Here is a 13,944-nt window from a genome sequence, read left to right as displayed (position 1 = left end):
TGACTCCTCAGCAGTGCACGATCCCGCCTCGCGAGATTCGAACCCAAGACCTACTAGCCTCGCACCAGGGCACTTAACCGATAGACCACTGAGTCGGCCGGGATCCAACGGTGTTAATGTCTAACTAACTAAGGCAGGATCGTGGATGCGCACTGCTGAGGAGTCCCACAATAGGACGAAACAACCTTCCAGTGCTTCCAGGTTTTCTACGGTGATCTAGCTTCAATTGACTCACGATTTCAACTATATATAAAAATCTCTTAATAGTCAATATTTATTAGTTGCATATTCTCTCTCATATGTAGTATATTTCTGTATGCGTAAATATATACGAGAATGAAATAAACAAACTTCAATAGTGAGAATGATAGGATGAGAAATGAAGGAAATAAGATTAGACAGGGAAAAAATCATTAAATTATTTTTGTTCTATTCAGACAATAAATTTTCATTCAGAAAAAAAGTGTAACAAAAATAATTTCGGTTTATTTATTTATTGTTACTATTATTGTTATTATTATTTCATCAATCATGTAAACATTCCCACTATTATATATCCTGAAAATCAGGAGTCAATTGAAGCTAGACCACCGTAGAAAACCTGGAAGCACTGGACAGCCGTTTTGTCCTATTGTGGGACTCCTCAGCAGTGCGTACTATTAATTTAAAATATTTTATCTAATAGGTTGTATTATGTATCTTTCTAGAATAAAAAGTAATTATAGAATGATATTGTTTTCTTTATTAAATTCATTTATTATTATTATTCTGATATTTGGCGATATCTTTTTCCCCCCTGTATTTTGTTTACTATTTGGAATTGTTGCTAGTTGATTCTTTTATCATTGATGATATCAAATATTTTTATACAATGAATTTCTCACTTTTCATTTGTATTTGGATGTTATCTACTTCCTGCTTTTAGAAAACCCTGTAAATATTATGATACATGGTGTTATTTATCGGTAATATTTTAGTTTCTCTCTATTTTCGTAATACAATAAGAAACATTGATAACTTAACACGTTTATTATAAAGTCTGTCAATAAACATATGGCATGATTTTACTAACTGAGATGTCAGTGGCCTACAATATTGACTTAGATTGTTCAGTCATTCAATCACATTAAGAAGGAGTAATCATATTAGTTATATCTACTGAACATAGATAATCATTTTGATATATTTTGCGTATCAAATAAATACTCATCTAGAGTTTTTGTGTTCTTACTCCTGTCGTCTGATTCACGATTTACCTGTTGAAGTACCAAGGTTGATTTAAACATGTATTTCGATTCTATAATAATAATAGATAAGCGACAAAAAATAAATTGTTTTTGGGATTAGATGTTTTAGATGTAACTGTTTATTTCAATTTTCAATCTCATAGTTAAAAAAAGTCGTAAAGTGATCCTTTGAAAACTGATTTGATTTGAAGTATCTTGTGTGGCATCATTACAGGCAATCAGATACACTGCAACAACTTTACATTATAATAACATCATTCAAAGCAGCCTGATTCTGATTAAAGAACTATAAACAGCTAATGTATTTGCTTAAAGTAAGACATCAATAACAGTGTATATTTGTGTGAATTAACGTCATCCATATAATGTAACTTATTATTATCTTCAAATGTTTTATGATAAACATATTGGTGAAAATTTACCGATTTACTAATTTATTATTTTTTTTCAAAGGATGGTCCGGGAATGTGGCTGAATTTTGATTCTGAAGCCGTCACTGAGAATGGACAAATAGTTGCCACAAAGACAGCTACTAAACATTCATGTCTAGCTACTGTAAGATTTGAAATACCTGATGGTAAGTTTATGATTCCTAATTTTTACTTTTACTACTGTTCATCTCACCTTATAAATTTAATTTTGGGATATGAAATTACTTAATAAATCATGAAGGTGTTGACTTCACGAAAAACAGGAACATAAATCTTGCAGTTTTTCAATAATCAATTTATATTATAGAATAAGGTACTAAAGTATTTATAATGGGACTTTTTACTTTCTCCTCGTTCTTTAGTTAGAGTTTGCTATCAGTTCTGTGTTTGAGAATGGAAAAATTATATAAATACTGAGATTCATCTATTCATGTTATTTCTTCAGTGCTTTTCAACAGGGGAGATATAAAAACTTCCCAAATAGATGACAGTTGCTGGAACAGATAGTGTTTATTATAATTCACAAGCCTAGTGGAAACAACGTTACTATTTTAATGGATGGGTGTTGACTGAAAGCTTCTTGAAAAGCGATACTAGTATTCAGTAGAGAGTACATATTTTTTTGGACTAATAAGATGTGCATAATGTGTTTCAAGAATATGTTTATTTAATAAATGTCAGTAGTTACTCATTTTATGTATTTGTCAATGGTTGGAACTAATATTCTGTAACCTCTTACTGGAAAATTACAGATTTGGGTAGCTTTCACACTTTTCACTGCTAGTATCATAAAACCTTTTGCGTCATGCAGTGTGTCGATGTTGAGACTGGTGAAACAGTCAAAACTAGATTAGTTCATCACATACTACCGTTAAGTTGCAGATAATTGCATTTAATTAACATTTACCAATCGTCCGAAATTCCTCAAGTATGATCAAAAAACTAGTACATTTCACCAGTTTTATAAAGATCTGAGACTGTTTAAAATTAAAATCAAATTTGGTTCTGCTAGAATCTTTTCTCGGGCAAACAATAAGATACAAATTAACAAGGAAGGAAATTACTTTTGGTTTATTTGTCATTCAGCTTCTTGTTTTTCTAGCAGACTCATCATTATTATACTGTAGTTTTTAGTTTTCCATTTCTTCATCTTATGTGAAACATTTATTCGTCTTGTTGTTCACATCTATTTTAACAAATAAATGATGCATAAATAACCAAACTTATCAAGAGATTTTTCTAGGAGCATTCTCCTTAATCGTTTTTACTAGTTGTCAAAACAATGTAATTAGTTAAATACACGAGTTGATCTAAGCTAGACCATTATTAAAAACCTGTAAGCACTGGATGGACGTTTCGTCCTAGTATTGGACTCCTCAGCAACCACGATGCTGGATTAGTGGTCCAGAGGTTAAGCGTTCGCGCGCGAGACCGTAGGTCCTGGGTACGAGACCGTGGATGAGCACTACTGAGTGGTCTTATACTAGGATGAAACGGCCTTCCAGTGCTCCCACATTCTCAATGGTGGTCTAGCTTAGATTAACTCGTGAATTCAACTATTAAAATACTACAATCTTCACAAATCCCCATACCGATAATATGTCAATAATTTGTTAATGTAACTATAATATTAGAAAACAGAGATTCTTATGTTTCCTGTTAGCTTAGAGGTGTAACCGTTAAAAATACTAATTAATTGAGTATAGTTTCTTATATGATTATAGAAAATAACTATCTTGTTCCCTTGTACTCTTCAAAATGTTTATTAGTATTACCAGATTATTCATGATTTCTCATATTATATGATGCCGACATCGATCCGATATGAAAAATTCATGTTTCTTTCACAGTATTAAGATAAGTTTCGTAAGACGATAGTTGTTATCAATAGTCAAGTAACCCATGTGCAAAAATTGTACAGTAAATCAATTTCCAAAGTAAAAATGTTTTCCGATCAATTTTAAAATCTTAGAATTAATAATAATCACTGTCATATTATCTAAATGAATATTGTCAAGTATAGCTCTTTAAGGAGGAATTTCTATGTTAAGTAATTTTTGAATAGTTTAATTTATTCGAACAATTTCTCCCCAACTTTTAATAAATAAATTAATTTAAACAGATTCACTACTTGAAAAAATATTATTTACAAAGAGAAAATTACCAAATATTACTTCAACAAATGGTAGTTTACACCGTCCAAATGTTAATCAACATTTAATGAATGGATTTCCTAATCATATAACTAACGTTCATGCAAATCAACATTTGGAACAACGTGAAAAATTATTTACACCATATTGTGCATTAAGTGATTCAGAAAACCGACTATCCAATCATCTAAATGAAGATTATATACCACCGAATTCTCGTCAGTATAAATCAACTAATCATTTGATTCCTAATCATTATGGGTATTCAATGAATCATCCAGATTATTTAATTGGTTAGTGTAATTTTTACGTATTTAGCACTGGTTATTTATATTCTCATGTTGAAAGTATTTTTGTCTGTGAATAAATAAATATGAGAGATAGAATTATACTGAAGTGGTCTGGTGGAGATGTTTATCTGTTTCAAAGAGTAACATTCATCACGAATAGACTTTACCCAAAGAACCAGTCAGAACAAACTTCAAACTATACAAAAATCTCTCCATCAAATCACTTCGCTTAATATCAATAATAATAACCATCTGCTTAGCGGTGACTAGTTTCTAAGTAGATTTTCCAACACTTCAATCAAAAGACAATTTATGAAGTCAGACAAATAGAAAATGAAAGAATAACTTCCCGACGGGATTAAATGGGAGTGACTTACCTACTTTATACACGCTGTTCATTTTAAATTCTCTATTCAACTTATTATCACTTACCTACTCCCTTTTCCATCCCATCACTTTTTTCTCTTGATGTGCTGATGTTAAGGGCTGGAAATTGAACCTGTGCTCACTCATCCAGTAAGTTCTATGAACAACTGATTGTCCAATGAGAGAATTATGTCAGATCTGTTAGAGATTATATATGTGCACTTTTTATGTCATAACTTGTAAGGAAACATCTATTTAGAGCTCTCTGGCAGATATCAAAAAGTGATAATAATTGATATTCGGAATAATAATGGGAATGTTGATTAATTACTCGAATTCACTGATTATTGGTGAGGTATTTTATACACCACTTTGGTCTAATATACTGTAAGCAATATTGCAGAGTATATATTATAAATGAATACTCAAATAAAGCTACGAATTTTCATGATAAAGAAAGGATTTAGAGTTTCTAACTAGAATGCAATATAATGAATATAACAACAAATTATTATGCAATGTATAATATATATAATATATTCTGTTTCTGCTGTTATTCTGGCTTGATATAAACTAGGACCATATATGATGTAAACATTGGAGAAAGTGTTCTAGTTTACCAGCTAGTTCGAGATAATTGTGATTGAATATTCTAAGTAAATTATTTCTTTCCCCAGATAGCTACTGATCGGAAGTCCCCATGTTGATATTTTTGTTTAGAACACTAATAGTCGAATACTACAGCTGTTATTTATTTTTACATCAGATGTGATGAACATTCACACAAATGGATATGTTTTGTCTTCATGTGACGTGTACAGTATAAACTTCACAAATATTTCTCGTCCATATCTGATTAAAGTGATTAATTAATTATTCTTGAGATTAGTTTCATCGCAATAAGCTTTTCAATATTGGCAAACATTCTTCTTAAACTTTCATAAACATTGTTTTAGATCCCTGTACCAAAAACATAATTTTTCTTCAGGTTCCATTTTAACTGCTTTTTGCATTTTTATGTTTTTCTGTTTGTACATTTCGATTGTTTGATTGTGTAAATAATAGTACCTTCAACAGCCTTTTATAACTTTTATTCTTTATAGAAACACCGCTAAGGCATAGACAGTTTACAACTGACGATTCAGATGCTCATTCATCAGAAACTTTAAAAAATCACCATTTTGTCTCATCTCGACATTATGATCACCATGAACAAGTACCAATGGACAGTGAATTAGATTCTGGTTCAGAACCATTGTATTATAATAGTCGACCATATCCAAAATCATATAGAAATAGACCATATTCTTATCGTCAGTATACTGGTGAGTATGAATGGGATGACGAACAAATTTGTTTTGATTCCCGTAATATAAATAATATTGATAATGATTTACAATGGCATAGTCAATATTCCCAAGATAATAATTTCATATCGGAACCTGAATGTTTTGATCAGAATTACCAACAGCAGTACTCACATAATTCTGGTCCAGATGGATATCGTATTGACTGGTGAGTTATGATGTTTTGAGTAATCACTAAAACTCTTTAAGACTTTTGATACATTCTTATTAATGAGTCTTCACAAAATGACAATCTAAGATTAGGATTATATTCACTTTTTGTTGGTATATTTCGAGAATAAAGAGTTATACTTGCGTTGACCAAGTTAAAACTTGCGTACTAGTATTTCTGTTTCCCGAATGGTTAGCCGGCTAATCTTCTTCTAGAGAAATATTACCATGATTTTTTTAAAAAAAGTTGATCGCTCAAAAATTTGAAAATGGTAATCACTGTGCATAGTTTTCTCATTAGAACACTAATTACATTATTCGAACAATTTTTACGATGGTCTTTACATAATTTTCCTTTCTCAATATGCCAGCCAATAAACTCATGGTATAAGGGTGAGGTTGTGCATCTGATTTTACCGAGATATGTGACAACAGTAAAGTGTTTCCCTTGGATAACGAGTATCTGCAGCGATGGTTCCCTCTAACAGTGGAAAGAACGGGTTAGAGAAGGTTGAGCCTAAAAATAGTAAACTTTACCTTTCTCATGAATTTTTGTCTCCGATTGTAGGGTCTTTTAAAGTTCGGAGCCAATAAATACGAACTCCGTAAATAAAAATCGTATGTGACCGGCTGGTGTGAAGGGAGGTTTGAAAAAATGCGTCCGAAACAAGACATAGTATGAATTCATAAGGCCCATGACTGTTGGATTGAGCCATATAGTCAGCTGCAGACCTCCTGGTTGGGATTAGCGTAACTGTTGTTACCAATTGTAAGAAGCTTTGGATGATATGCCTCCGAGTCATTCGCAATAGCTCAAGCGAAAACACTCATTGTCTTCCCTTAAATTCTAAGTTTCCAAATTACATTAAAGTTTTTATTTCATTAATCCATAACTTTTTCTAGAATCGAATCTCTAATGCCTAATATTTTCTACTACTACTACTATTGCTGTTATTACCTGTAATTATTTGGGATTTATTTCGACAATTCAATTTTATTGTGTTAATGGAGTGCTGAAGCTTGAACTACTGTACATATTTTCCAGGTTCTACATTATCTACATTCTTCTTTTAGTTCCCTTATAAATAAATATAGCCGGTGAGTAGATAAATTTATAATGTTACAAAATACTAGATAGATTTCAGGAACCTGTCTACTGCTTATACTACCATTATTACTATTCCTCATACCATTACAGATTTTTTCGAGATGGTTATTTGATTCTTTTACCATTGATTATTTTGTTATGTCCCACTGGGTAGAAAATTGTATTCCTGAAGTTTAGTGTCTGAATTTACGTTAATTCTTCAGCGTTTTTGTTTATTTGTAGGCTCGATAATGCGCCACCATCGGAATGTAGTCATTCAGAAGAAGAATATATGTTCGATAGGTAAGCATTACGAACAAATATTGTTGTGCTGAATAATGGTATATCTTCCCAGGGAAAACAAATTTCTTGTAACTTGGAATATGGTATTTTTAAACAGAATTGTTTCAATTAAACTGTTGTCTAACGAATGTATTTAGTCGAAAGTCTGCTATCATCTTAATTACTAATATGAACCAATAAACATAGAGGCCAGTGAAATCTAGTGAAAAAATGTTATTCATTCACACCATTAACTTACACCATCCTGAAATACTTGATAGCCAGAGAAGACAATAGAACCAGTGATTTGCTCTCATCTGAAACCCAACACAAGTAAACACTGCCATTTGTTTAAACTCAGGATTTTCGTGTTTCTTAGTGAACCCGATATTATCCATGTTAGTCCATGATGGAAACTAACTTCACCTGTGTTCAAACATCGTATTTGTCTTTTCCAGGAATTATAATTCAATGGGTTCTCTTTAACTTAAATAAAAATAATGCACGAGTCAGTCCAAATTAAATGTCATTATCAAGTCTTGGCTTGATAGTTTTGAATAATTTCAGCATCGGGTAGAATGTTACTAAGACAATAATGATAAACTTGTGATTTCCCAATCAGTAGAATTAAGTCACTTCTACAGAGCGAATAAATAGGCAACCGAAAATAAATTAACACACTTTCAAAAAGTATGTGGGAACAAGGCAGAATATTTAGTTTAATCAAAATCAGAATAAGTTTCAGTATGTCGATGTCATACCATTTTGGTCCAGATGATCCTGTGTAACGAATCATTGTGTGTATTTGTGCAAATGCAGGCAGGTGTGTAACATGTAAAATTTGTAATGTGAACAAGTGGAGTTGAAATTTGTATCTATGTATATTTATGGTGTGACAAATGAATAGCATTAAATCGGATATTTACTTCTATTTGGAGCAAAAGGATTTTTATTATATGACACACCTTAGTATCTGTCTTTTCCATAACTAGAAAACCTTCTCAAATTACCCTACTATTTTTAGTATCGATTTGATTTGTAAATTTTCCAATTCTACAGAATTATTAAGCGATCTCTTTGTATACTCTAGGTTATCCTTGGTAACAGTTAAGATTTCATGAGAACATTATTCAATACAGAAAGCGCAGTCAGTACAACCTAACTTGTAGACGTAGTTCTGCGTCGGTTCTGAAGGAAATCTCTCCTCTATCGAGACTGAATCATTTCGAAGAGTGTTGATTGTTCCATAGAAAGGTTTAATTCCTTACAGTTTTTCTACCTCATAAGAAGATAAGCTAACTGAATAAAATAGCGATAAACATCTTGCAATTTGATAATTTTCATATAAACTGCATCAAAGACGTATTAGGAGGAAGTGATATATCTTTAGATAATAACTTGAATACCGTCAGTTAGTATGGTAGTTTCACCTTATGGTCATGATACAACAGCGGAATTGTAGTGTATCCTGAAGTTAAACAGAATTAAGGCTTCCTATGAATTAACTGGGGAGATAAGAATTTATGGACTAATTAATCAGATTTAAGATGGTAGGTCTTGGATTTTAGCGCCAAATTCATCCATCCACATGGCTAAGTAGCATTTTGGCATTATAGCTGATGTCAGTTAGTGATGAATACCTTAAGTGTAATATCTAACCCTGAGGTTCAATTGTAAATCCTAGTCTTCATTTCTTATTCCGATTTACAACCCTCATTCAATCCTAGCATGTAGACGAACATTCTCAGGGTCACTTTAGCATCGCTCGAAGGTCTTTCATAAATTATACTCTCACCAATTAATCAACGCTTGGAAATGCTTTTGTTCCAATAAAAGAAAAAGAGTCTAAACTAATTCCACTGGTAAATAATATCACTAATCAAGTTAATTATTGATTGATCTAAATCAGTATTATAAATTCTAAGTGATATAACGCAGTGATTTTTTATGACGGGGATAAAATCTGTTTATTATTCTAGTGGTTTTAGGTAGTTTCAACCAGTTATGTTATTTTTGCCCAATTCGTTTCTAGTATTAATTAAAGCGCGATAAATTATTAACATTTCATTCCATGGAAGTCACCGTCTTCGGTATCTTATTTAGTACTGATATAAATATTTCACCATTATTGATCCTGTGGAAATAATATTGTAACTTATGAACAAAATGCAACTGAATAATCGTAGTAATGGTTAGATGATGGTTTCGCAACTAAAAGTAATCTATTCATAGTTTATTCTACCTAAATAGTGCAGCTTCCTTTTTAACAAGCTGAATATGATGTATAGAAACAACTAAATATTAATTTATAAATTAATATAAAGATAAATACACTATATGAAAGAAAGAAATATCAATCAACAAATAATGAAATTTATCGTGATAACCAAAATATTTCAAATCGATACTTAAATGAAGTTGATGACGATTTTATGACACGATATTCAGCCCTCATTTAAAATGAATCATTCAATAGATAAATGGTGGCTAGCGGTGGGATCCAAGGAGAAATGTGCATCCTGGATTTCACTGCTGACTACAAACCATATCTTCGATAAACATTTCTCATATAAATAGTTATATCGACGTAATCCACACAGGATTTACGTAAACCAACTAATACTGATAGAAATTTAGTCAAGAATGCCAACAATGGGATAATTCAAACTCCTTCCTAAAATGATGTGTATCAACTATAAGTTTTCACAATTTGTTTACACTACTTTAAACAAACTAAATCATTATTTCATTTTATACATTCCTACTGATATGTAATACACATAATAATAACAAAAATAGTATATTAGGACTTATGACCAAATTATCCTTCTGTTGTTTGTTTACTGATCAGAAAATTAAAAATGAACTCTCATATACTATGAAACGCGACTTAACTTCAATTCAACATTTATACATTACTTCATTCATCTTATTTTTTTTTCATTCATATTGCTTTTACTTCTCATTTCAATGTCTCCTCATCCTGACTAATTACACTTATCCATTGTCAAAAAAACAGTACCATTAATTATTTAAAAAAGTTTTTATATATACTTGAAATCATGAGTCATTTGAAGCTAGACCACCATGCAAAACCTAGACACACTGGAAGGCCGTTTCATCCTATTGTGGGACTCTTCGGAAGTGCGCACCCACGATCCTGCCTCGCGATATTCGAACCCAGGACCTACCAGTCTTGCGCCAGAGCACTTAACCTATAGACCACTGAGCGGGCCGGCATCCAACGGTGTTATTGTCTAACTTCAACCACTTCACCAATGTCTCCAGTGCTTCCAGGTTTTCTTCGGTGGTCTAGCTTCAATTGACTCATGATTTCAAGTATATATATAAAAACTACTCAAAATCTCCACAGAAAACCCCCTATTCAAAAAAGTGTTTCAATTTGTCTTCTCTTTCCACCGCATCTATCTATCTATCTATTTATCTCTTTATCAAAACTGTTCAGTGGCACTTAATTAAATCATCAGTTTTTTAAAAAATTACTGTAGAAGAAAAGAAACCGAATTTTCCTATCTAAATATTCGAAACTTTCTGTATGAATATATATATATATGAGCTATCTAATGCATACGAGTATCGATTTCTCAATGAACAGTCTTTAAATGACAACAAGATTTTTCTAAATAGAAAACAACCTTAAATAAATTGAATAATCGCGCAAGCAGAAAAAAAATATAAAATCAACAAAAAGAATAAAATACTATTGAATAAAGTAAACAAAAATTTTAAAAGAAAAAGTAATGATAAATAGGTAAACAGATCGACAAAGGTTGATTGTATGCATGTAATAGGGGATAGATAGTCAGATGTACAAATAGAAGTAACTTAGTGACATACTTGAATGAATATATTAAAATCTTATGAATGAAGAAGACCAAATTAAATATGAACTTGTTAGATTCATTTAAATAGAGTTTTCATAGTCTAGGTCGAAATTTCATATTTTTTTCTTTAGTTATGCATAGTCATTTATTTTTTTCTTTCAGACAAGTTTAAATACTGATTTATCGTATTCAACCTTAGATTATTTAGAGCATAAATAAAAAAAATTTAAAAAGTGTGTTGAATTTGAATTCACTTGGTATTGTTTGTTTGAATCTTCCCATTGATATTTAGGACTGCAGTTGGTCAGTCTCTTATTGGCATATGTGCATACTGTGCGTATTGCCGCTAAATAGCCTTAATTCGCAAGCATTATAAGCAATGATGGATAGTGGATAGCAGTGGAATTCAGGACGCGCGTTTCGTCCTACTTGGGACTAAGCCCTGATAGCCAGGATTCAGTAGCTGAGTGGATAACGCGTTGGTGTTTGAAGCAAAAGGTGCTGGGTTCGAGTCCCAGAGTGAACATCAATTCTGAGATGCAGGTACATCCAGCTGACGAGTCCTAAACAGGACGAAACGCGCGTCCTGGATTCCACTGCTAGCCACTATCCATCTTTGCTTATAATGGGTTGAATTTATTTTAAATAAAACATGGTCAGCATTCAGATTGATCAAAATAGTTTGGCTGTTATCTATTTGATGCCTATTTAGTTGATCTGGAAACAACTTGTTAGTTGAGTCATTGATGTTACAGATTTTGCATAAATGTTTAGTTTTTGTCAAATTGGTTGTTTTATTGCATTTCAGTCATTCAAGTTGTTTTTTTAAGCATTCTTAATTCTCATCGTTTATATCACTTCTGTATTAATTATAATTTCATCAATCGACTTTTGCCTAAATAACCTACTATTTATTACCCCTAGATTATGCTTATAACCAAATGTTAGATGCCTAGGAAAATATTGTTTCCTTGGTTCATGAGAACCTCTAAATTAACGAATTCCTGTTAAGTTATTTATTTGTACTTGAGCATTATTTTTTTGTCTTTTTCAAGTACATGAGTAAGAAACTCAATTAGAAGGCTGGATGAAAATATTTTACAATTAAAATTAATACAGACTGGTGTTTAAAAAGTAACTAAAGGGTTTCTGTTAACTCGATAGTTTGACTTGAAAGGTCGATGAATTCATCCACTTACCTTCAGCTGACTGAAATCCAAAAATATATTATCATCATCATTTAAATTTGTCATGAAGAAGAGTTTTAAAGATTTTCAATGAATAAGGATATGGTTTTTGGATTTGTTAAAATTAATCAACAGAATTTTTTTCAACAGACGGTATGCAGTTATCTGATATGGCGAGGAGAGATAGAATTATTGACACAATCCTTTAGATAAATTGAAGATCAAAGACAAGATCATTTGCCAATGGAATAGCTTCTTTTTAACTTAAGTAACCGAATTATATATAGCTTAGTATAAAATAAGTAAGCACGCTAAAATATGATAAGTGATTTCTGCGCATGAGTTTTATAGGTCAATCACCTGACTGTTAGGCTGAATTCTTCTCAATTTTATCAAGAAAGGGTGAGCTGTTTGTTTATATTATCCAAAAAGACAAATACATAAATTCTTATCATTATTGATGGTCAAAGGGACCTTTTCTAATTCACCTCATTTAAAATTCATGTTGCAGTAAAAGCCGTTAAATTAAGAGTGATTTTCTCTCCCTGAAATCTGATTCCTTGGCAAAATGTACTCAAACAATAGTTTAACTAGTATCAAACGTACAACCGATCAGGGCGAAAGCTCTATTCATTAATTTGTTAAAACTGAATAATTGTAAATTGTTTGCAAAATATCTCAGACATGAAAAAAATTAAAACTATGAATATACTATTTTATACTAAGCAAAGATGCATGGTGGCTAGCAGTGGAATCCAGGACGCGCGTTCCGTCCTATTTGGGACTCGTCATCTGGATGTACCTGCATCTCAGATTTGATGTTCGCTCTGGGACTCGAACACTGGGCAGTGTCTGGCTCTCCTATTAATCGAGATTGAGCTGTACTGTTTGGGTTGCCGCGTGAAAGTCTGGATGGTTTCTGGTTCTCCTGAAAACCAGTACAAGATTACCCTGGCTCATAAGGGTATATTATATATTTTACACTTGCTTTAGCCTGTTAACTATTCTTCCATTTAATAATTGTATAAATAATTCTCATCATAGGTAATTTTCAATTACACCACTCATGATACTAAAAGGTAAAACTTAATGAATAAATAAAATTTCACAAACTATTTTTTTCTTAGTCATCGTTTTTCTTCCATTCATTTTGATTTTGACTTTCCAATCAATCCAGGAAATAAAATGAATCATGAAATGTTTGGCTTATTTATTTCTAACTGTTGTCTTTTTGAATTTTTTTTCAAAGGAAGAAATTGTGAATAATTTCCTGCGATTTCTGATCGATTCATTGTTGACTTTATGTTTCCTCTTTTTGTTGGAAGCATTTATGATGAAAACTAATTTCATCTAATTACTTTAAACTATCAGCTAACGTTCATAGAAAATGATATACAACCGCTAAAATTCAAGCTATATATAGATATCCTTATATCTAATGCTGTTCGAATTCCTCATCAAACAGTCATTTCTGAGTTTACAACTTAGTGGTCGAATCCGAATCTGTTTTTACATTTGTTCACCATGTAAACGTCTTAA

General features: G+C 31.7%; 1 protein-coding gene across 1 annotated transcript in view; it reads left to right on the top strand.

Moving 5' to 3' along the window:
- Smp_172040 (putative unc-13 (munc13)) overlaps window positions 1–13,944 on the top strand; it is a gene marked incomplete at both ends in the record, with an annotated part of 140,266 nt that overhangs the window by 13,672 nt on the left and 112,650 nt on the right. The window contains 4 exons of the mRNA XM_018794785.1: window positions 1,701–1,824; window positions 3,801–4,124; window positions 5,591–6,002; window positions 7,335–7,394. Of these exons, the coding sequence (XP_018649163.1) occupies window positions 1,701–1,824; window positions 3,801–4,124; window positions 5,591–6,002; window positions 7,335–7,394 (920 nt within the window). The remainder of the gene's footprint in view (window positions 1–1,700; window positions 1,825–3,800; window positions 4,125–5,590; window positions 6,003–7,334; window positions 7,395–13,944) is intronic.

The sequence above is a fragment of the Schistosoma mansoni genome, chromosome 1 (genome assembly GCF_000237925.1).
Source record: "Schistosoma mansoni strain Puerto Rico chromosome 1, complete genome".
Taxonomy (NCBI): Eukaryota; Metazoa; Platyhelminthes; class Trematoda; order Strigeidida; family Schistosomatidae; genus Schistosoma; species Schistosoma mansoni.
The sequence above is the reverse complement of the archived record's forward strand: the minus strand, read 5'-3'. Positions and strand labels throughout refer to the sequence as shown.